The sequence below is a fragment of the Saccostrea echinata genome, unplaced genomic scaffold, assembly GCF_033153115.1.
Source record: "Saccostrea echinata isolate AGI-Se365-2 ecotype Australia unplaced genomic scaffold, CSIRO_AGI_Sech_v1 ptg000012l, whole genome shotgun sequence".
NCBI lineage: Eukaryota > Metazoa > Mollusca > Bivalvia > Ostreida > Ostreidae > Saccostrea > Saccostrea echinata.
The window spans coordinates 8663433-8687589 of record NW_026889761.1 but is presented as its reverse complement, the minus strand read 5'-3'; the positions used below and the strand labels follow the sequence as shown (position 1 = coordinate 8687589).

Genomic DNA, 24157 nt, shown 5'->3' with positions numbered 1-24157 from the left:
TCATTGCTGCAGAAATCAATAGAGGTTTAATCAGCTTGTAAGATTAAAAACTCTTCACTATAAAATATAATCAGGCAGTATGGAGGACTCTCGGGGTCCATTTCTTTGTCTTTTTCGGAGTTTTGAACAGTTATTGATGGATTGCCCTAACAATGATAGATGGTATGTCAACAGAGAAGATAGGTTCTGTCTTCTTAAACAAACACACACCAGAGAAGTCTTGATCCTCCAATCAAAAATATTGAATCAAAGAAAAGTAATCAAATAATATGAAAAATTTACCTTGATTTAAAGATAAAATGACTTGCAGTCTACTTTCATGTGTGCTATTATTCATTTATGAAAATGGATAGTACAGTTAATATTTGAAAGATATCTTTTCTGAAACAGTATAATTACATTTCTGAAATAAGTTTACATACTACTGGAAGAAGCATACAATGAAGACCTTCAAAATTGATAGCATTGCATTTTTATAAGCTGAAAATGAAGCTTTTTGTTTAAAAATAATTCCCTTTTATATCTGTCTTGTAGACAGCGCAGGAAGTGTGATTTCTAATCAAGTTTGTAATAGTTTAGATCAGCGGTTAGTAGAATCAGACAATCTTCTTTGATCTTTTCTAGGGTCTAAATTATTGAGGAATGAATTTAATAGAATGTTGCTCTGTTAACATTTATTGGCAAAATAGTCTTTGTAAATATTTATTCCTTTCAATGATAAACAATTCAATGTGATCGCTCTATATACAGCTGCTTGTACTCATCTCATTGAAAGATGGAATCCATTGAAAGAATGGAAATGCATAATGAAGTACTTTGTTGGAAAATTTAATTGCAATTTACAAATTTTATTAGGTAAAAGGATGGTGTACTATATGAAAAAATTAATTTCTTTGCATACTTATTTCCACCCCTCTCTCTTCATGAAAATTAAAAATCTACAAATTTCTCAGCAATATTTTCTCCTCAAAACATGAGGATATTGAAATATTGTTCCTTGAAAGATTTCGTATTCACAGTGGGACGAAAGAAATTAATTGGTAAAATAACTCCTCTTCCCCTAGCTTTTGTACTGACCTAGCTTGCAATTAGTTTGAATATTTCACTCATGAAATTTCACCACCCTGCACAGCAGGGCCAATTCTACCCCACAAAGTCCCATGTCAGAACTCCACTTCCTCATTTGAATTTTTGACATGGGTACTTTATTATCCCCCTTGCAAATCCTGGTCTTCAAAGTGTTTGAAGGTGGGGAGAAACATCCATATAAATTACAATTTAAGCAGAAATGTTTGAGTCTGGGTAAGAGTAATGCATTTGGAGTTGCCACATGATAGATTTGATAGCAGCTTTGTATCTGAGTCATCATTTGATAGGCTTATTATAACCTACATGTATTGTCATAAGTTTGACATTTCAATAATGATTCTATGTAGGGGTTAATATCTCATTTCACTGCAGTATACTGGTATGTGCATGTATTAGATTTTTCTAATTCCATCATGTAAATCAAAATTATAAACAAACTGCAATTTACAGAACAAAAAAAGGGATGGAGAGAGAGAGAAAGAAAGAGAGATTCCAAAATGTGCTTTATCTTCTAAAAAATGAAAGAAAAATATTTGTGTATATGTGAAAAATTATAATCACTCAAATTGAAAATTTATGGTATAGTTTTAGGCTCAGTGAGTAAGCAATGGAGATTTTTTTTTACAGTGATTGGATGTCAGGGAATGGAGTTGTTGTTTATTCAGGAGTCCTGTGTGATGTAATGCCGGGATAATGATTAATTTGCAGGATTTCTGAATTAGATTTTGTAATTTGTTTAAGTAAACCCTGACATCCTGCGTCTTATCACAGACACACATGTCAGGCTTCTGCTTGGTGAAGCCTAGTGCTACTTACTATCACTGAAGAGGTATTTCAGAAATTAATTTGACTGCTATTCCTTGTGTTTCCATGGAGGTTTAGCCCTAATAAAGCTGGTCCAAATGAGACCTAGATTTACCCACGGAAGCCTCCACCAAAGAAAGGGAATATAGATTGATTTTGAATGTTTCGGGTATTTGGGAGGGAATGATTAATAGGTCAAAATTTCCCGTCCCAATGATAGAAATATTCGGGTTGCCAATCTTGGGCATTGATCGAAGCTTATGCTGTCAAAATGTCAGGCTTTTCTCGTGACAAATAGGGGGGACTTGAAGCATGGTTTGCTGTTCGTCCCGGGCCAGTATTAGCTCCCAAATGTCCTGGCATCCAATATCGGCATGTCCTAGCGAAATCTCGACAACAATTTCCACTTTTCTTAGTTTACCTTTCCTTGTGGCAGACAGACAGAGTGTCTACATTATGACAAATCAATAAATTGAATTTAAAGTTTTGAAATTTCAAGGATGCTTGAGGAAGTCCTGGAGAATCTCACCCAGGGCTGGTATTACTTGTGCTTGTCAGCGCTAGGTTCACTGAAGGACAACCCAACATCTGGGGCTCCATTTCCAATTTGTCAAGCCAGGATTATGGTGATATACATGTTTTTCCCCTCATAAGCTCCTGGTCAGACAAACAGTAATACCAAGTCCTTGTATAACTGTAGTGTACAAACAGATTTTGTACACAGATGTTCGGTAACTCTCATGTACAGATATATCAAGGCCCTTCTTAGTCCAGCTAACACTCTTGGTTTTTGGTCATAAATCAAAGATTATTCCTTAATGACATTAAAATCTATAGTATTATGTCATAGTCATAATCTTAAGGCGTAGTAGCTTGCTGTCTGATTTATGTGTATAGGAAATTTCAAATATGTCCTACATTGGTTAAACTTTAATTAACAAAGCAAAAAAAAAAAAAGAAAAAGAAAAAAAAAAGCCAGTTTAATATTATAACTCATGATTTGGAAACACCCAGGAATATAACGAATTTAAGATTCCAAGGTTGATTTGATTTTATTTATGCTCTTGAAATAATTTTTGGTATATTAAATATAGAATATAGGGTTTCATTACTGTACAGTGTAAACTTTAAGAAATTTATACTGTGAAATCACAAATTTTTGTGGGGGGTTGATTTTCATTCTTTTCAAGGTAGGAAAAGACCTACGAATTCATGTCCACCATGAAATGTAAAATTTCATATGCATTACTATTCAACACTTCTCCAACTATGAAATCAAATCCCACTAAACCAAATGTTTTCTTGAAACCTTGAAAATTTGACCCCACGAAAATATGTGATTTCACAGTGATGAAGAGGCCATCATAATTGACCAGGGCAAGTGTAACCTAGCTCTGTGGTGATGAAGTGTTTTCCACCAGGGGCAGATGTGTCTGGAAAATTTGCAGAATTTTATTTACAGGATAAAGAAATATGTTCATGCAACAAATCCTCAGGACAGTTGGTAATTGACAGTGTAAAAAGTTTAAAGTTTTGACTTTTGACAGATTTTGATATATTGCTGATTATAGCCAAAGAAAGACAACTCTGTAATACACCATCCTTAGTAACATTAATATTTGTAATAAAACTGGACATTTAACTATTTATGCAGGATAAGAAAGATTTTAATTAAAATATGGTGATATTAAATTTTCAGAGAGATGAGATGGAAGGGATATAAATATTTCATTCCAGTCTTCACCTCTTTTAATTAGGAAGGATTTTATTAAAATTTTACCAAGCAATGAGACTCTGGTTGAAATATTTGGTTTGTAATCAGTTCTTCAGTGATTTATGAGATTTACATTTTTTTTTTCATAAACTAAGATTTCTTGATATTTAACCATGTTATTAATAGCAAAATTAATAAACTCTGGGAATGTGCTGAATTCAGTCCAAATGAGAGCATTCCGTTCATATTTGAGGAGAGTGATGTATAAGAACCTCATATAGAATTCTCAGTTTTAAGAAATAATTTGAGACTCCCCATTAAACCTGGGGGGGGGGGGGCTTGAATATAAAAAAATGTAATAAATTCTTCATTATAAGGAATTGAACTGATGCATAAATTATTTATTTATGGTAAAATGTACTCCCCTTTTATTTTATGGGGAGGGAGAAGGGGTGGGTTGGGGATCGTAAATCATTATCATTGTTGAAAACATATTTTGTTGTGCCTAACATACCAGATTATATGCAGTATCTATGAGCACACTATATGCTATTGAGCATCACATACAACACAATAAACTAGAATACTAACAACACAAACTCTTCTTCATAAAGTTGTAAGGATTGAATCAGGATTATAAAAAGAACTAAACAAACATTTCCCGAGAATTCCATTTGAAGCTTCTACTGTACAACTCAGAACTCCTATGTGTTACATGGGCATAACGCCCCACCCCCACCTTAAAAATAAAGAACAAAAAAAAAATGAATAGGTAGGTCTGAATTTAAACAAAGAACTTTTCATCTTAAGGCTACAGATTTTAAAAGTCTCAGTTTGAAAATATCTCTGCTCTGATACAATACATGTATTATATACAAATGTAAAAGTTATGATAATTTAAATACTTATGTCAGCAAAACAAATGATTGTCAGTAAAAGCCATTTAATAATTACTTGTTAATGCATTTGAATAATGCTTGTGGTTCATCTTGTGGATAAAATATGTGTTCTAAATCTAATCCAGGCTCCTTATAAATATTTATAATTGCATTGTAGAAAGCATATTTCATGTTGACAACAAAATGGTCGTTGACTCCACATGAAATATATCTCATGCCATAAGAACACAACTCTTGTCACCACATGTATTTAGTTCTAAAGTAGATAATAATAACTGCGTCATTGTTGTGTAACTTTAAAAAAGTCTTAATTTCTGTCACTGACTAAAGACAAACTAACATGCATATACTTAAACAATTTTAGAGGTACTTGTTGCTGGAAACTATGGTTGACTTTTTTGGGTGAAGGAAGAAGGTATCATTGCTTGTATGTATCTGTGAACTTCAAGGAACATTTTAAAAAATCTGTATTGCAAAGACTTATTTTTTTTTCCTTTTGTGTGTGGGTGTGTTTGTGGTGGTGGTGGGGGGGGGGGGTCTGGAGCAACATTTATGGAAAACAGGGTATTTTCAGGGACCCTTTAATATTGCTCAATGTTATGGTTACCAGGGAGCTATAGGGACCCTTGTTGTTACCAGGGAGCTATAGGGACCCTTGTTGTTACCAGGGAGCTATAGGGACCCTTGATGTTGCCAGGGAGCTATAGAGACCTTTGTTGCAAGGAAGCTGTGGTAGGGATCCTTACTGTTCAATATTATGGTTGCCAGGCAGCTATAGGAATCTGTGTTGCTAAGTTTCATGGTTGCCAGAAATCTGTAAGGACTCTTGTAGCTCAGTGTTTGGTTGCCAGGAGCCGTAGGGACCCTTGTAACTCAGTATTTGGTTGCCAGGAGTCGTAGGGACTCTTGTAGCTCAGTGTTTGGTTGCCAGGAGCCATAGGGACCCTTGTAGCTCAATGTTATAGTTGCCAGGAGCCATAGGGACCCTTGTAGCTCAGTGTTATGGTTGCCAGGAGCCGAAGGGACCCTTGTAGCTCAATGTTATGGTTGCCAGGAGCTGTAGGGACCCTTGTTGCTCAGTGTTATGGCTGCCAGGAGCAGTAGGGACCCTTGTTGCTCAGTGTTTGGTTGTCAGGAGCCGTAGGGACCCTTGTTACTCAGCTCAGTGTTATGGTTGCAAGGAAGCTGTAAGGTTCCTTGTTGCTACAATTTTATCAGTAGTGACCCTTGTTGCTTAGTGATATAGTTGCTAGGGAGCTCTGGTAGGATCCTTGGTGCTCACTGTTTTGGTTGCTAGGGAGTTCAGTAGATTTTTAATGGAGCCCAAGTGCTCAATTTAATGACTTACCAGATACTGTTATAGGATTCTCTTTGCTAAGCATTGTAGTTTACTGGTAATATAAGGAATCTATGAATAGTTTTATTGACACCCCCCTTCCCCCTGTCTCAAAAAATGCTACCACTTTTTTTATCTGTCAATGTGTTCTTGACTCTCCTGTTTATGTAACAGTCATTAACATAATTAAGCTTATTTCCAGCAACATGCTGTGCTGAAGTACTTGTAACCTAAGTGAATGTCTTGACAACTTTTAGTGCTAGTCCATTATTGTGTCTCAGCTTTCTATTTCGGTCTGTGAGGGTGAATTAATCTTTCTCACCTTTTTTTAACCTTGAATTTTTGCATAAGTCTTGTTCATGAATTTCCAGTATGTTTGTGACATTGACATGTAAAAGAATGATTATACATACATAATAAAATAAGCACTTATTACTCTGAAAATGTACAATTTATTTGTGAGCACGCAGTACATGTGCTATTCTGATTCAGTGTGTGCTGTCAGCAGATAGGAAACAGTGCATGTAGATGAAAAACTTGAAGTTACCATAGATTGAGTCCCTGGGTATATGTTTTATTATTGTTAATGCTACAAGATCTGTCTTGTACCTGCTTTTAAAATCAACTTTGAAATGACCTTCTGATTAACACCCTACATGTGACCTTTCTCTTTCTTCAGTTGCTAATGTGTAATATGTAGTACTTTATATCAGTTTTTCCTTGTAACAAATTTTTATGGATGAAGTAATTAAGATATTTATCTTATTTCGTATTTGGCTGCATACGGTGGTCTATAATAATTGTAATATTTAAATATTGTACATATGACACACTAGAATTATTGTGTAAGATAATTTGTCCATATCCTATCACATTAGATCAACTTTAAATGGTAATTGCTTCATAATGATGTCAATAATTGTCATCTGTGACTAAGAACCATTATCAACAATCCCATAAAATAAGGATTTTTTTAAAATGACATATGACATGTATATAAATAGTGCGATTCTTACATTAAGTACGATATTAATGTTACATGTCCATTATAGTGCCCTAAAAATGAAAATTTTGACTTTGTCGTACATTTTACAAAAATATCAGAAAACTTTGTCTGAAAATCTTCATGGTATTGGTAAAAGAATAAATGCACTGGGCGTCTAATTTCTGCAGGAAAAAAGGGCAGAAGAGACACTGATGTATATATTATTAATTAGGCTTTTTACGTTTCTCCATAAATGTCAGGGCTTTATTAATGATAGCAGATGTTTTGCAGGGTTTGTTTTTGTTAAGGCACATAAATTTACAAAACCAACTCAACATAACTGACCATTCAAGCCACATAGGAGTGCAGTGAGTGAGTTGTAGGAGAAATTAAACCAGTAGTGTAGAGGTTTTTTGACTGGCATTTTGAGTGTCAGTGGGTTTTGAACTGATGTATTCCATGCGCGTTTTGTTTACAGTTATGGAGTGATGGACAAAATGAATGAATCAGAGAAAACATCGGAAAACTGGGTGGTCAAGATCAATCTAAATAGAAGACATGCAAAAAAATATAATAAATATACATGTATAATCAATTTTTATGCTATAAAGAATATATCCTATATAGGAAAAGAATCATTTTGTTTTCTACTTTTATTGCAAGGACAATACTTGACATAAATCGCTAGAAGTGCCGATGGAAATCTTTTCCAGTAATTCATTCCGAGATAATTTCTGTGAACCAGTTGTGGGTGTAGTTATGTAAGAGGTTCATTTAATATGAAATAGAAAGGCCTATCATTGTAGGACATTTAAGTGTTATTCAGTTTGCCCCTGTTTCGAAGCTTTTACTAGTTTATACGTAAAGAATGCATAACTCTGTATTTTAGTGTAATTCTTAGAAATTGTTTTTTGGTATAAATATGAAGTTTTAACCAACAGGTTTATAGATTGATCGATGAACATATAAAGCTTTATGATATAAAATCATACATTTGTTGATTTATTATTTATCCCAGGAGTATTATTTAATTTTACATTTTGCCAGAGTGTTTGATAAACTTTACCCAGCATATGATTGGGGTGTACCACAAATATATGAGAAGTAGAATTCACTGAAGCAAAACAGTTAAGTTTATAGTTCCATTGTCTTGACATTCTTTAATTAATAAAATAAATGATATGAAAATATTGTTCCATTACCGTAGTTAGAGGGGACACTTTCATTTTTCTTTCTCCATAATTTTATTGTTTTGCAACAGAAGCCATTGTCCTCCCCATACATTAATTAACTTGATTATTTATGAAGCTTGTTAATAAACAGTTCTGTTTAATAGCAGACATTTACATGTAAAGGAATGTGTCAAGTTAAAATTGTTTAAAGTGCATTATATATAGGTTTATTGCCATTCCTAGAAATGCATATGAACAATAAATATTATAAATGCAGACTATGATAGAAACTTTCTGGAAGTTCTTAATCCTAAAATTGGAACATTTTGCATTGTTATCATTGTTAAATTGCAATCTCTACATTTGTATATCATTTACATTGCAAAAAATAATGAATTTTGAAAAGTTGAATATTTGCACCATTGACTCTTGCTCTTCCCACTGCGTATGAACTATTTAGTATCTGACTAAATACCTGAGTAATCCATAGGCACTTGGTTTTTCAATGTAAATTTCTTAACTTTTTTCTTTTAGATCATTTTATTGAAAAAATTCATTTGCAAGTATTTCTTTTTGAAGATTTCAGTTGTATAGTTGATATATATTTATAAAAAGAGAGAGAGAAGATGAAAAAATGCTGGAATTTCAATAAATCTGATTAAAATTTCTATATCAATTCATCAAGAAATCCATCATGGATATCACATCTAAGGGTGCGAACAGAAAAGAGACAAGTTTATCAGAGAGATTGGAAAAGATAGATTAATCAGCTATACACAAAGCCAAAGAGTTCTCACAAAGCCACCATTTCCTTGGCAGTGGACAGAGGAATTCAAGCCCTGTCAAACCATGATGAACTGCAGAGTCTGAAAGTGGCCATGGAGGGTTCTTAAAAATGGGAAACAGAATCTGGTGAATAGGGGGTACCAATTAATATCAAAGTTGGGCTTATTCTGTTTAAACCTTTCTTCAATGGGTGAAAGTTTTCTTAACTAGATTTAGGTTGCATTGGGGGTTTTGGTCAAGAAGACAATGGAGTAAGGGGAAGGAAACAATTTCAAACAAAGGATACTAAGTGACACTGGGTATTGATTTGTTTAGCTTAAAATTATAGAGAATCCAATGTATTGTACTGATATACTAATTTGAAGGATTAGATATGTAAACTATTTTATTGCTCTGAAAAGTATGTTTAGAATAGGAAGTCCTTATATGTGAAACTTGAAATGATTTGATGAATGCCTTGATTGTATGAAAATATGCAGAAATCCTGATAAAATATATGAGGATGTTAGGTCAATTAGAAATCCCAAGTACTTAGGTTTGCTCAAGGACGTGAGCACTCAACAGGAAGGTTATGTGTAATTTTTAAAGAGTACCTCTACTTATGGGCACGGTTCCATTATTTCCTTTTTATATAAGATATAATACATGTATGATTAAGGACATAGGCAACGTAGTTTGAACTTTATTGTCTTTCCCCCTGGCGTTGAAGAGTTCCAATACTTAAAGGAATTGTGTGTTACATTTTAATGTCTATATATGCTGTTGTACACTTCTTCTAAAACAAGTTTGGATAAACAAAACATCTAGAATATATGTTTAGTAATTTTTGTATATTTTTCTTTGAATTATATAAGAATTTTCATCAATTTATATCTTTTCAAAACCCCTGGTAATGCATGCTGATTTTTTGTCTAGGAACATCTGATGGCACAATAATCTTAAATTAATAATATCTTGAAAAATTATCAGTAGATAAGGTACGTTGCGTATGTCCTTAAAACAATTACAGTGCTTGTTTAAGGAAATTTTTCTGCTTGAATTGGGGAATTTTCTTTGAGTTTTAGAACAGTTTGACTTTAACCTATGCTCAACTTTTAGAAGATAACAACTTGAGCTATAATGACAACTTAAATTTTCCTAAAATGTATGCTGAACATTTAAATATCTTAAAAACAAGAAAAATATATATGCATATTTCATTTTTAAAAATGACATTTCAATTTTAATGTATGCCATTTTTAAAATAAACACAATTGCATGCCATGCCATCTAATGTGAACATTAATTAACTTTGTATTTGGGAGACTGCATGGTGTACGTAATTGAAATCAGAACTGTAGTCAGTTACAAAAAATCATTCTGTCATTGACAAACCCCAGATTTTTAGTCATATTTCTGTATCCAATGCACTAATCACACATTCCAAAAAATATGTTTCTTTCCATTTTATAGCCAAATAACCCTGTATTAATAGAATTAATTATGTAGATTTGCGTATATTTATCCTCTGTTTTTTGTGGATCCCACACAGGTAAATTTAAATGGTTCTTGTTTCACGCCTGGTTGAATTCTACAATCTTTTTGCATGGATGAGCCATCAATGTCAGTTTTTGTCTCTGTCAAAGTTAACATAGATCTACTATGGTCAAAGAGAGCTAACTCCTGTTTCTATATACAGGGTGGTTCAAAAACATTTGCCTGAGAATTTTTCAATGACAACCTACATACTAGTGGGTACAATAATGAGTATGTGGTTTGGAGAAACTTCTTGTAAGAAATTCATAACAAAGTTAATGAAATTTATCAACTTTCTGACTTAAATGAAAAAAATGAAGATAAGAAACAAAAATTGATCTCAAAAAGTTAGTTTTATAAAAATTTAATGGTCATCAAACATACCAAGTGATACATATGATTGTTAAATTATGAGTCTGCAAATTACAAAGTCTTCAGAGATGTAAGATAACGTGTAAGGTGATAACCAGAAATGTTTCTCCTGACTTAATTAGCAGTCATATTTGTCACCACAGACTTTCCATGTGTGGAAAATTATCCAAGGGTCTAATCAAATATTCACTGAAAGACAACAGACTACAAAGCATTGATAGCCAAGATATTAAGCATCGGTCAATGAATAAGCTAGGGTATAATGTGTCAGAGGCTCAGATTCATTTAGCCATAAAAGCTTTTTTCTTCTCTTCTGTTCTCTAATTATACTTCATAGCTTTTAGGTTGCATCAATAAATAAAATTACCAAACATGATGTTGGCCAGAATCGCATCAGGAGTGAATATTTATATCCACTCTGATTTCTTCCCTGGGATTGAGATCGCGAGCATTTGACAAGTTCCTGATGTAAAGATGACTTTCTCTGTTCACACATTTGTAGCTAAAAAAAGAACATTTGACCAATTCTACATTTCCTTAAGGATTCTGCAAGTTTCAGAAAGGAGTTTTATTTTTAATGGTACATATAATTGAATTTGATTCATAAATAATTGAAGCATTACTGTAGACTCAAAATAAAACCAACATGCTTTTGGCAACTTTTTCGGGGAGGGGGGGGGGGGGGGGGTAGGAATCATCAATTTGATGCCACCATCATTCAAAGCACAGGGTCATACGATATCATACGATATACTGTATGTGTCCTTTAAACAGCGGGCTTCATATTTTAGTGGCTTTCGCGCAGACAAAGATGCGCTAATTTATGAATACCCCTAAGAAATCATTTATATATACAATATATGGCCCAGACATGTGTAGCGCTAATTCATGATTACGCCAACAACTCCATACCCAGTGACTGCGCTAAAATTTGAATGCGCCAATTAATGTACACATACATCTTCTTGCGAGATGTTTTCACAGACGTATTTATATTAGTAATACAAGTCACTGGAAACAGTGTTCCGAGCCTGTTGATCTTATTGAATGGTTATCCCTCCCTAATGTACCCTAGACATACCAGAGCTCTACAGTAAATACATGAGATATTGATCATATCAGGTCACTCCATGTTCCCAGTCTCAAGCTTCAAAGTCAGTGGAAAGAGGAGCACATTAATAAAAACTAATGTACTCCATATTTACTAGCCTGTTTGAGCTAGGGAGACAAGTCTTCCATGTTTTGGTATTATATTTAATATTGATTTAATCAAATTGAGCACTGTTGTCTTACATAAAAATATAAAAACTAGTTTTCAATTCACTCAGAAGTGATCATTATCTGTTTATTTTTTCTCTTTCCAGGAAAGGTCATCTGCCAGATCAAACAAAAAGTGCACTTAGGTATGTGTAATTTAATAAATATCATAATGTATTATTATTCTCAGACAGTAAGAAATAACATATAACATTGCAGAAAGATAAAACTTTCAATTGGATATTTTCACAAATTTTCAATTCTTTCAAGTTTTCTAGTGGGTAAAGAGGAACTGCCAATCACAGAAAGAAGGGAGGAGCCAAATCACAGACACCATAGCAACAAACTTCTGAACAGATTAAAACAGAACCAGACCTTCCAGATCATTAATAAATGGCTACAGACCACACCCAAACACAGTCTGTGTCAACACAGTTATGGATGTGCTCATTATGTTGTACAGGTCAGTAAAGGTCAAAGGTTACATTTGCAAGTATCTTAGGTTACCATAAATCTAAAGGTCAAGGCCTTTAACCACTGTCAGTCTGTCAGATTAACTTTTCATTTGAGACCAGATTCATCATATACATGTATCAAAATGCCTATAAAGCTTCTACTTAATACTGCATCAATGACATTTTGAAAAAAAAACAAACAAAATCATTGATCTCTCAAATTGAAATGATAATTGTTAACCAAGGAGCTTATTCTTACAGGGCTTTGTGAAGATGTTTGGACTAGGCTTTTTGGTTCAAGGAGGAGTTAAGCTTTTGGGTGCCTTGCCCAGGATTTACAAGAATCCAGGAGCTGTGCTTCATGCCTTAAAACATCGGGATAACTTCAGGCTTGGGGCATTCCTAGGATGTTTCAGTGCCATCTTCAAGGTGACCATGCATTTCTTTCTTGGAAGTCATTAAGTCAGAGTAAATTTTATTAAGAACATGTATTCCAAGATGATTGTTAGTGTTTTAATATTTTTACAAGTTGTGGTATTGTTTACATTTCATCTTTTGAGTTTCAGTAAAGCAATGAATTTAAAAGGGTTGTAAACAAATAGTTGATAATAAAAAGAAACATTTATTCAGTAAACCTACTATCTGTAAATGCTATTATTAAGGACACTTTTTTGTTTCAGTCTGTGAATTGTTTGCTCCGCTGGATGTGTAATAAAGACAGTGAGATATATGGACTTTTAGCAGGCTTTCTGGCTGGCTGGTCTATGTTGTGGTACAAAAGTTCCACCATAGCACTGTATACTGCCTACAAATTAGCAGAGGTGAGAGATTCTGTTTTAAAGAAGGCATACTAGTGTAAAGTACTTAGATGACAATGTTTGTCACTCAGAGAGGACAAAAACAGTAAGAGACAAGAAGTGTTTGTGAAACACTGATGCCCCCGTATGGCAACTTATAGCAAAGGTTAAACTTTCTCAAATGCAAATTAAATATGTTGGTACCCAAAGTAAGGTCTTGTCTCGAGGAATATACCCGTGAAATATGAAAGCCCTAGCAGCAACCATTGAATAGATACGGAAAAGATTGAAGTTTTTTCAAAAATATGTCAAACATCAAGGTCAAGGTCAAAATTAATGGTGCCCAAGGAAAGGCCTTCTCCCAAGAAATACACAGGTGAAATATGAAGGCCAAAGCACCAATCGTTCAAAAGTTATGACCAAGGTTAAAGTTTTTCAAAAATAGGTCAAACTCCAAGGTCAATGGATTACAATTGTTGGTATACAAAGGAAGGACTTGTCACAAGAAATAGACAAGTTAAATATGAAAGCCCTAGCACCAACTGTTCCAAAGTTATGTTCAACTTCAAAGTTTTTCAAAAGTAGGTCAAACTCCAAAGTCAAGGTCAAAGTTGTTGGATCCAAAGGAAGGACTTGCCACAAGGATTACATATGTGAAGTATGAAAGCGCTAGCACCAACCGTTCAAAAGTTATGACCAAGGTTAAAGTTTTTCAAAAGTAGGTCAAACTCGAAGGTCAAGATCAAAGGGTCAAAGTTGTTGGTATCCAAAAGAAGGTCTTGTCAAAAGGATTAAATATGTGAAGTATAAGAGCCCTAGCGCCAATGGTTCAAAAGTTATGGCCAATGTTAAAGTTTTTCAAAAGTAGGTCAAACTCCAAGGTCAAGGTGAAAGGGTCAATGTTTTTGGTACCCAAAGGAAGGACTTGCCACAAGGATTACGCATGTGAAGTATGAAAGCCCTAGCACCAACCATTCAAAAGTTATGGCCAAGGTTAGAGTTGGGTAAAATTTTGCAAAACTGGGTCAAACTCCAAGGTCAAGGTCAAAAAGTCAAATATGTGGTATCCAAAGAAAGGTCTTGTCACAAGGAATACACATGTGAAATATGAAACTCATATCTCTAACCAATCAAAATTTATGGACAATGTTAAAGTTTTTGCGGACAAACAGGCAGACAGACAGACAGAAGGACAGGGCAAAAACTATACTGTAAACCAACTTTTATTTGCGTGCAAGAAATATTCGTGAGTTTCGCGAGCCTCTTTAACTCGCGAATATTAATCACCACGAACCATTTATTTTGCTTTGTTTTCGAAAGAATATTTCTTCAGTCGCAAAAATTAATCGTCGCATATTGATTTAAAACTGAAGAATCGCGAATAAAAGATGACGTGAATAATAGTTGGTTTACAGTATATCCCCGAATCTTCGATACGGGGGCATAATAAGTACATGAAATACAAGTTCACTACAATAAAAAACAAGATGTGTTTATGAAACACTAATGCCCCCATATGGCAACTTATAGCAAAGGTTAAACTTTCTCAAATGCAAATCAAATATGTTAGTACCCAAAGTAAGGTCTTGTCCTAGCAGCACCTGTTCAAAAGTTATGGCCAAGGTTAAAGTTTTTTAAAAGTAATTCAAATGTCAAGGTCAATTGGTCAAAATTAATGGTGCCTGAGGAAAGGCCTTCTAACAAGAAATATACAGGTGAAATATGAAAGCTGAAGCACCAATCATTCAAGTTATGACCAAGGTTAAAGTGTTTCAAAAGTAAGTCAAACTCCAAGATCAAGGTCAATGGATTACATTTGTTGGTATCCAAAGGAAGGTCTTGTCACAAGGAAAAACATGTTAAATATGAAAACCTTGGCAACAACTTTTCAAAGGTTGTGTCCAAAGTTAAAGTTTTCGAAAAGTAGGTCAAAGTCCAAGGTCAAGGTCAAAGGGTCAAAGTTGTTGGTATCCAAAGGAAGGTCTTGTGACAAGGATAATATATGTGAAGTATTAAAATCCTAGCACCAACCGTTCAAAAGTTATGGCCAAGGTTAAAGTTTTCCAAAAGTAAGTCAAACTCCAATGTGAAGGTCAAAGGGTGAAAGTTGTTGGTATCCAAAGAAACGTCTTGTCACAAGGATTATATATGTGAAGTATGAAAGCCCTAGCCTCAGCGATTCAAAAGTTATGGCCAAGGTTAATTTTTTTCAAAAGTAGGTCAAACTCCAAGGTCAAGGTCAAAGCCTCCAAGTTGTTAGAATCCAAAGGATGGTCTTGTCACAAGGATTACAAATGTGAAGTATGAAAGCCCTAGCAATAGCCGTTCAAAAGTTATGGCCAATGTTAACATTTTACAAAAGTAGGTCAAACTCCAAGGTCAAGGTCAAAGGGTCAAAGTTGTTGGCATCCAAAGGAAGGTCTTGTCTCAAGGATTACAATATGCTAAGTATGAAAGCCTTAGCACAAATTGTTCAAAAGTTATGGCCAATGTTATTGTTTTGCAAAAGTAGGTCAAACTCCAAGGTCAAGGTCAAAGGGTCAAAGTTGTTGGTATCCAAAGGAAGGTCTTGTCACAAGAATTACATATGCTAAGTATGAAAGCCTTAGCACTAATTGTTCAAAAGTTATGGCCAATGTTATCATTTTCAAAAGTAGGTCAAACTCCAAGGTCAAAGGGTCAAAGGGTCAAAGTTGTTGGTATCCAAAGAAAGGTCTTGTCACAAGAATTACATATGCTAAGTATGAAAGCCTTAGCACAAATTTTCAAAAGTTACGGCCATGTTAAAGTTTTTCAAAAGTAGGTCAAACTCCAAGGTCAAGGTCAAAGGGACAAAGTTATTGGTATCCAAGGGAAGGTCTTTACAAGGATTACATATGCTAAGTATGAAAGCCGTAGCACTAACCGTTCAAAAGTTATGGCCAATGTTAAAATTTTTCAAAAGTAGGTCAAACTCCAATGTCAAGGTCAAAATGTCAAATATGGTGTTACCCAAAGAAAGGTCTTGCCACAAGGAATACACATGTATAGTATGAAACCCCAAGCTTCAATTGTTCAAAAGTTATGGCCAAGGTTAAAGTTGGGAAAAATTTTGCAAAACTGGGTCAAACTTTAAGGTCAAAAGGTCAAATATGGTTGTACCCAAAGAAAGGTCTTGTCACAAGGAATACACAAGTGAAAAATGAAAACCGTAGCTCCAACCAATCAAAAGTTATGGGCAATGTTAATGTTTTTGCGGACAAACAGACAGACAGACAGACAGACAGGGCAAAAACTATATACCCCTGAATCTTCAATACGGGGGCATAAAAATCTCTGTCTGAATTGATAAATTGTAAAATGTAAAACTTATTTCAAAGCATATCCTTTGAAAGAAACCCAGTAATGATTTAATATACTGATGATGTCAGTTTTTAGATATTGATGTGCTATTGACTTCAAAATCATAGATCATATGCAGATTGACACTGCATATTGGCATATCTTCACCCATGAAATTTTAGCCAATATGCATTAGTGAGTTTGCCCCATTTTAAGATAGACCACTGAGGACGAAAGCAAATGGGATTAAAAATGGGGATAGATTTTTATTCTATATGTATACATTTTATGCTTGTCCAAAGAAGCTGCCATTGCATGAATCTTAGGTCTAAGGGGCATTTTTTTTAAGCCCCCAGATCGAAAGATCCCATGGGTATATTGTTTTTGTCCTGTCTGTCTGCTTGTCTGTTGTCAACTTTAACCTTGCCCATAACTTTTGATTGGTTGGAGCTATGACTTTCATATTTCACATATGTATTCCTTGTGAAAGACCTTTCTTTGGGTACCATCATATTTGACCTTTTGACCTTGGCCTTGGAGTTTTACCCACTTTTGCAAAATTTTATGAGACTATAACCTTGGCCATAACTTCTGAACAGTTGGTGCTTGGGGTTTCAAATTTCACTTGTGTATTCTTTGTGACAAGGCCTTCCTTTGGATACCAACAACTTTGACCTTTTGACCTTGACCTTGGAGTTTGACCTACTTTTGAAAAACTTTAACCTTGGCCATAACTTTGGAACAGTTGGTGCTTGGGGTTTCAAACTTCACATGTGTATACCTTGTGACAAGACCTTCCTCTGGATATCAACCTTTTTGACCTTGACCTAGGAGTTTGACCTACTTTTGAAAAACTTTAACCTTGGCCATAACATCTGAACAGTTAATGCTAGGGATTTCATACTTCACATATGTAATCCTTGTGACATCACCTTCCTTTGGATACCAACCACTTTGACCCTTTGACCTTGACATAGGAGTTTGACCTACTTTCGAAAAACTTTAACCTTGGCCATAACTTTTGAATGGTTGGTGCTAGGACTTTCATACTTCACATAAGTAATCCTTGTGACAAGACCTTCGTTTGGATACCAACAACTTCACCTTGACCTTGACGTTTTACTTACTTTTAAAAAACTTCAACCTTCGCCATAACTTTTAAACAGTTGCAGTTAGGGCTATCAAATTTCACAGGTATATTCCTCAAGACAAGACCTTTCTTTGGGTATCAACATCTTTTATCTTTTGGCCTAGATTTTGACTTGCATTTGAGAAACTTTAACCTTCGCCATAAGCTGCCATACGGGGGCATCAACTGGAATGGACATTTTTGAGAGGTCTTTTTATTTTTTTTAGGTGCTGTATTTCAAGGGTATCAGTAGAGGGCTATTTCCTTATATACGATGTGCTGACATCATTATTTATTCCATATCAACCGCTTTTGTCTTTCACGTAGTAAGTATCATGTTGAATTAGAAAAAAAGAGTTTCAGTATAAAACTGTTGGTACAATTTGTTTGAGAAAAGTAACACTTATTAGCTATACTTATGTATAATTCACAGGCACCTGACATAACATATTTTTCTAATATAAAAAAATTAACCCCATACCTTATAGTATTGGATTAACTTTTTTTATAAGAAGAATATGTAACGTCAAGAGCCTGTAAAGTAGTAATTCACCTCTATATGTGTGCAGGGTGCATGAAAAAGAGAGGTTAATTGCAAAGCTTGAATTTGCTTTTCTTGATTGTTTATTTGATTTTATTTGTTAGAAAATTTGAAAAAAAAAAAAAGTTATTTATTAGCTCACCTGAGCCGAAGGTTCAAGTGAGCTTTTCTGATCACATTTTGTCCGTCGTCCGTCTGTCTGTCTGTCCGTCTGTCTGTAAACTTTTCACATTTTGACTTCTTCTCAAGAACCACTGGGCCAATTTTGACCAAACTTGGTACAAAGCATCCTTGGGTGAAGGGGAATTTAAATTGTTAAAATGAAGGGCCAAGTCCCCTCACAAGGTGAGATAATCAAGAGAAGACAAAAATAGGGTGGGGTCATTAAAAAATCTTCTTCTCAAGAACCACAGGGCCAGTAAAGCTGAAACTTATATGGAAGCATCCTGGGGTAGTGTAGATTCTAAATTGTTCAAATCATGACCCCCGGGGGTAGGGCAGGGCCACAATGTGGAATCAATGTTTTACATAGAAATATATAGGAAAAATCTTTAAAAATCTTCTTCTCAAGAACCACAGGACCAGAAAAGCTGAAACTAATGTGGAAGCATCCTGGAGTAGTGTAGATTCTAAATTTTTAAAATCATGACCCCGGGGGTAGGGCGGGGCCACAATAGGGAATCCAAGTTTTACATTGAAATATGTAGAAAAAATCTTTAAAAATCTTCTCAAGAACCATTGGGCCAGAAAAGCTGAAACTAATGTGGAAGCATCTTGGGGTAGTGTAGATTCTAAATTGTTAAAATCATGATTCCTGGGGGTAGGGCGGGGCCACAATAGGGAATCCAAGTTTTACATTGAAATTTATAGAAAAAATCTTTAAAAATCTTCTTCTCAAGAACCACTGGGCCAGAAAAGCTGAAACTAATGTGGAAGCATCTTGGGGTAGTGTAGATTCTAAATTGTTAAAATCATGATTCCTGGGGGTAGGGCGGGGCCACAATAGGGAATCCAAGTTTTACATTGAAATATATAGAAACAATCTTTAAAAATCTTCTTCTCAAGAACCACAGGGCCAGAAAAGCTGAAACTAATGTAGAAGTATCCTGGGGTAGTGTAGATATAAATTGTTAAAAGCATGACCCCCGGGGGTAGGGCGGGGCCACAATAGGGAATCCAAGTTTTACATTGAAATATATAGAAAAAATCTTTAAAAATCTTCTTCTCAAGAAACACTGGGCCAGAAAAGCTGAAACTAATGTAGAAGTATCCTGGGGTAGTGTAGATTCTAAATTGTTAAAATCATGACCCCTGGGATAGGATGGGACCACAATAGGTGTATTACATGGGGGAAAGTCTGGTGAAGAACAGCAGGGCCAAAGTTACTCAGGTGAGCGTTGTGGCCCATGGGCCTCTTGTTTTTTTATTTTATTTTTTTTTTCGCAGGCTGTTCTTGAGCCACATAATTTAAGACCAGCATATTGGACATTTTTACTCAGAGTTACAGGAAATAGGTAAGGATTGTGCATTACTGTATTAATTAAGTCACCTAAGGTATAAAATAAAGAGATCCTTGATTCACTGTATAACCAGTCAGCTTTCATTTGTAAAGTTCTGGTTATTAAGACAGGTGCTCTATGTAACCTGTTGACTTATTTTATGGATTATTATCCTTAGTCCCCAATGACAGTTTTGAATACTCTATTTTTTGTGGTTCTTGGACTCTTCTTCCATCCTTAGAACTGTTGCTACTTAACAGTTGAATTACATATAATATAACATTTTATTAACTTCTAATGGATCTTACTTGACAGGTTTAGTTTGATGAATAGAAAGCTTTTGGAGCCATTGTATAAAGATGCAGCTAAAATCGCCCCAGATTTCTGGCCGGATTATGACATGAGATATACCAACCTTACCAGAGATACAGTGCTACACAAAAGTTGATGCTAGAGTGTCATGTCTACAGAACTGCTCAAATGTTTGATTGAAATGGTGCGATTTTGTTATGGTACATCAAAATCCATTTATAATTTAACCAGTATTGTTCATGTATGAACTATAGAAATTTCCAACGTCATTTCCAAATATGGGAAAAAAATCAAATTACAACTTTTCAATCATGACTATTAAGATCTTCAGAACAAAAAAGTTGGTGCAAGAATGAATTTTTGTTTTCTTGGTGATATAACAGGTGTACATGTGTGAAAGTTTTTATGTTTGTATTGAATGTTTGTGTTTTCTGGATATGATCACAGATGTTTCCATTCTATCCTGTAATGTTTGATTCTTTTTTTTAATTTGTCCATCTTCCTGTATTAGAACTTTGTTTTGTGCTGGTCCATTCTTTGAGAGTCATGCATGTATAATTTAATAGTTATTTGGATACATATACCATATGTATTTTTTTTATTTTTGTATATGATGCAATCCATGATTTGTTTTATGAAGTCATATAATCCATTTCTCAGGAAATATATTTTTGAGTTTGGGTATGATTATGTGTATATTTGCATGTTTAAAAATAAGAAAAAATGCTACAAACAAGTTATACTGTACATGTTAATTGTTGCAACATTTTTAAATAATCATAGTGTAATTGAAATTAGTTGAAATTTTTCATATATGATAAACTTGAAGATAGAAGAAAAAATGTTATTACTGAAGAAAGTATATTTGCTGAAAAGCATTATTTTAAAAAAATAAAGGGTCTAAGCATTTTTTTTTTAGTAAGGTGATATGAACCAATTTTATTTTTTGATATATAGAAGAAACTTCGTGATGTGGAACATTATGCAAGCAGAATACAAAGTACATGCATCCTCTGTGATAAATTATGTGGCAAATTTATTTTATATTTTTTTGAGATTAAATTCTGTAATATCTATACTGGATTTAGTTTGTTTTTATACATGTATTTAGCTTGAGCCAAAAGTTGTGAGGTTGAATATTGTGCATCTGTAATAACTAGAAAATTCTCCAGAACCACTGTGCCAGTTTCAGCTAAACTTGGCATTAAGCATCTTTGTGCAAAGGTGATTGTTATTATACCCCACGCAACTAGTTGCGGGGGGTATAATGTTTTTGACCCATCCGTCAGTCAGTCAGTCCGTCAGTCTTGTTTTTTTGTCAGCGCAACTCCTCCTAAACCGCTGCACAGAATTTCGTCAAACTTTGCAGATATTTAGGACACAATGTGTAGATGTGCATATTACCAGGAAATTCCGATTCCATTATTTTTTCTGGGAATTTCGGCACTTTTCAACTTAGATTTTTGGCCATATCTTGAATATAGAGATGAACAGTTTGTCAGCGCAACTCCTCCTAAACCGCTGCACAGAATTTCGTCAAACTTTGCAGATATTTAGGACACAATGTGTAGATGTGCATAATATCAGGAAATTCCGATTCCGTTATTTTTTCTTGGAATTTCGGCACTTTTCAACTTAGATTTTTGGCCATTTCTTGAATATAGAGATGAACAGTTTGTCAGCGCAACTCCTCCTAAACCGCTGCACAGAATTTCGTCAAACTTTGCAGATATTAGGACACAATGTGTAGATGTGCATATTACCAGGAAATTCCGATTCCATTATTTTTTCTGGGAATTTCGGCACTTTTCAACTTAGATTTTTGGCCATTTCTTGAATATAGAGATGAACAGTTTGTCAGCGCAACTCCTCCTAAACCGCTGCACAGAATTTCGTCAAACTTTGCAGATATTTAGGACACAGTGTGTAGATGTGCATATTACCAAGAAATTCAGATTCCATTATTTTTGCCCTAAGAGTTTTGCCTCTTATTGAAGAAACTTTCCAGCTAGGTAATAAGATAATCCACTGGAATCAGCCTTTGTAATGACATTTTATGTGAAATATTTTATGACCTTAAAAGACCCCTATTGATTTTGAGATCAAAATATTAATGATTTAACACACACAAAATCTTGAATAATTTTGTTTCCATCAATTATTTAAATGTGTAAGTTGTCATGTGTTGGACATGGACTTTCACTCATTAACAAATCGAAATCACTGAGGAATTTAAATAACAGTTTGTCAGCATAACTCCTGCACTGAATTTCCTGAAACTTTGTAGGTATTTCAGACATAATGTATAGATTTGTATATTACCAAAAAATTTTGATCCATTATTTATCTAGAAACTTCAGCCCAATTAAATTTGTAACATACAAAGATTTGAATGTCGTTATATGCAAGAAGTTTTGATGTGATGATTTTTTGCAAGTAATGCCCCTTTTTGAATTATACTGTGTATTTAAAATACACTGTGCCATTCAGTACGTGTTGCATTGTTGAGTTTTGGGGGAGCGTGGGGTATGTGAGCTTGCTCACTCTTTCTTTCATTTGTGTAAGTGAAGGGCCAGTCCTATTCCTTGGGAAGAGAATAATGAAAACATGGTTTTTAAATCCTCTTTTCTAGAATAAGTCAATTGGTAATCCTCGGCTAACTCCGCTTTGCTCCATACAAACCTCGGATGTGATTGGTGAAGGAGTATGCATCAAATCAGTGCATTTTTCCATCGGAACTGCCTATAATCATTTTATATTTCGTACTGCATAAAGTTCACCAAAAAAGTCTCCTTTCTTGTCTAATACATTCTTGTATATTGATTAACATTTGATTACAACCTTCTGTTAGAAGTATTTGAAAGCAAAACCTTGTGTTGGACATGCCCACAAAGTAACTATGACTTCAAAGAAACAATATTTGAAGGAATTTTAGACTGGATCACATGATTGTATTGAACACAGTTCACATCCAAGGTTAGTGTGCAAGGCAGGAGCCACATTAGAAGCTCAGAGTGAGAATCGGTGGGATAGAAACACAAATCACGTAAAACTTTGTTAGGGATCTGATCTGTGAGTGCCATATAGTGATCATTTTGTTAGTCCATCCAATATCACTTATCCAGAATATATTTTCTCTCTTCTGGTCCAATCTATCTCAAACTTAATCTATAGCATGATTGTAGGGAGATCAAAGTAAACATTTTTATGTAAAATCCTTGTCCAGCGCTTATTTTCTTTCCACCTAATCTCAAACTTGACACCTTAAGTGTCTGCGTGTAAACTGTGTTTAGAGCAAATTTTCTGTTTTGCTCCATCTTCCTCATACTTTAAGCATAAAGTGCTGATGGGTAAAGGATGTGTAGTGACCTTGATGCAGTTCTCTTAAACATCAGTATTTTTTTTTTTTTTTTTTTTTAAAATCTCTTTTAATTTAAATTCCTTGTTCAAAACAATTTTTTTCTCCCCTTCACCCAGTCTTGTTCATTTTTTACCCTAGAGTGTCCATGGGTGGATGATGTGCAGTGACCTTGAGCCAATTTTATAGAGCAAAATTCAAGGTAAAAAAGATCTCTGTGAAAAACTGAAACATATTTTCATTCCCCTCAACCTGTCTGGCTCATACTTTACCCAAAGAATACCCATGGGTTAAGGGTGTGTAGTGAACTTAAACTAAATTCTTTAATAATCAAGGTCAAAGAAGATCTCCCTTAGAAATCCTTGTCTGGGGCATACTTTCATTTTTTCCCCTTCCTGGCTCTTTCTTCACTCATAGAGTGCTCATGGTTTGAGGTTGTGCAATAACCTTACACAATTTTTTTTTATCAAAGGTCAAGGTCAAAATAGGTTTCTGTGTGAAATACTTGTAATGAGCATATTTTCTCTCCCCTTGGCACCATCTGGCTCATATCTCACCCAGTGTGCCCATGGGTAAAAGTTAAGTCAAAGGTCAAGGTCAACTCTAAATACAGTACTTTACAAGCCCCTTCATCCTCATATCCATGTCTAAATGTGGGGCCCTTTGAGATGGTTACCATTTAAACAGTGTCTAGTTGAATAAGGAATCAATCCTTGACAAGAAATTTATGACTGATTTTGAGCACATCTTGTGAAGAGTCCAGGTAGACATGGAGTTAATGGTGAAACTTCACCATACGGCAAGTAAATAAAAACA

The 24157-nt window shown here is 34.6% G+C and overlaps 1 protein-coding gene across 2 annotated transcripts in view; it reads left to right on the top strand.

Moving 5' to 3' along the window:
• The window catches only part of LOC133185298 (transmembrane protein 135-like), a 65428-nt gene extending 44362 nt beyond the window's left edge, over nucleotides 1-21066 (top strand). For both annotated transcript variants that reach the window (XM_061320428.1, XM_061320429.1), the window contains exons 7-13: nucleotides 12037-12075; nucleotides 12200-12392; nucleotides 12646-12813; nucleotides 13065-13205; nucleotides 17859-17957; nucleotides 19619-19686; nucleotides 19987-21066. In XM_061320428.1, coding sequence (XP_061176412.1) covers nucleotides 12037-12075; nucleotides 12200-12392; nucleotides 12646-12813; nucleotides 13065-13205; nucleotides 17859-17957; nucleotides 19619-19686; nucleotides 19987-20119 — 841 coding nt within the window. In that variant the 3' untranslated portion in view covers nucleotides 20120-21066. The remainder of the gene's footprint in view (nucleotides 1-12036; nucleotides 12076-12199; nucleotides 12393-12645; nucleotides 12814-13064; nucleotides 13206-17858; nucleotides 17958-19618; nucleotides 19687-19986) is intronic.
• Nucleotides 21067-24157: the final 3091 nt, after the last annotated feature.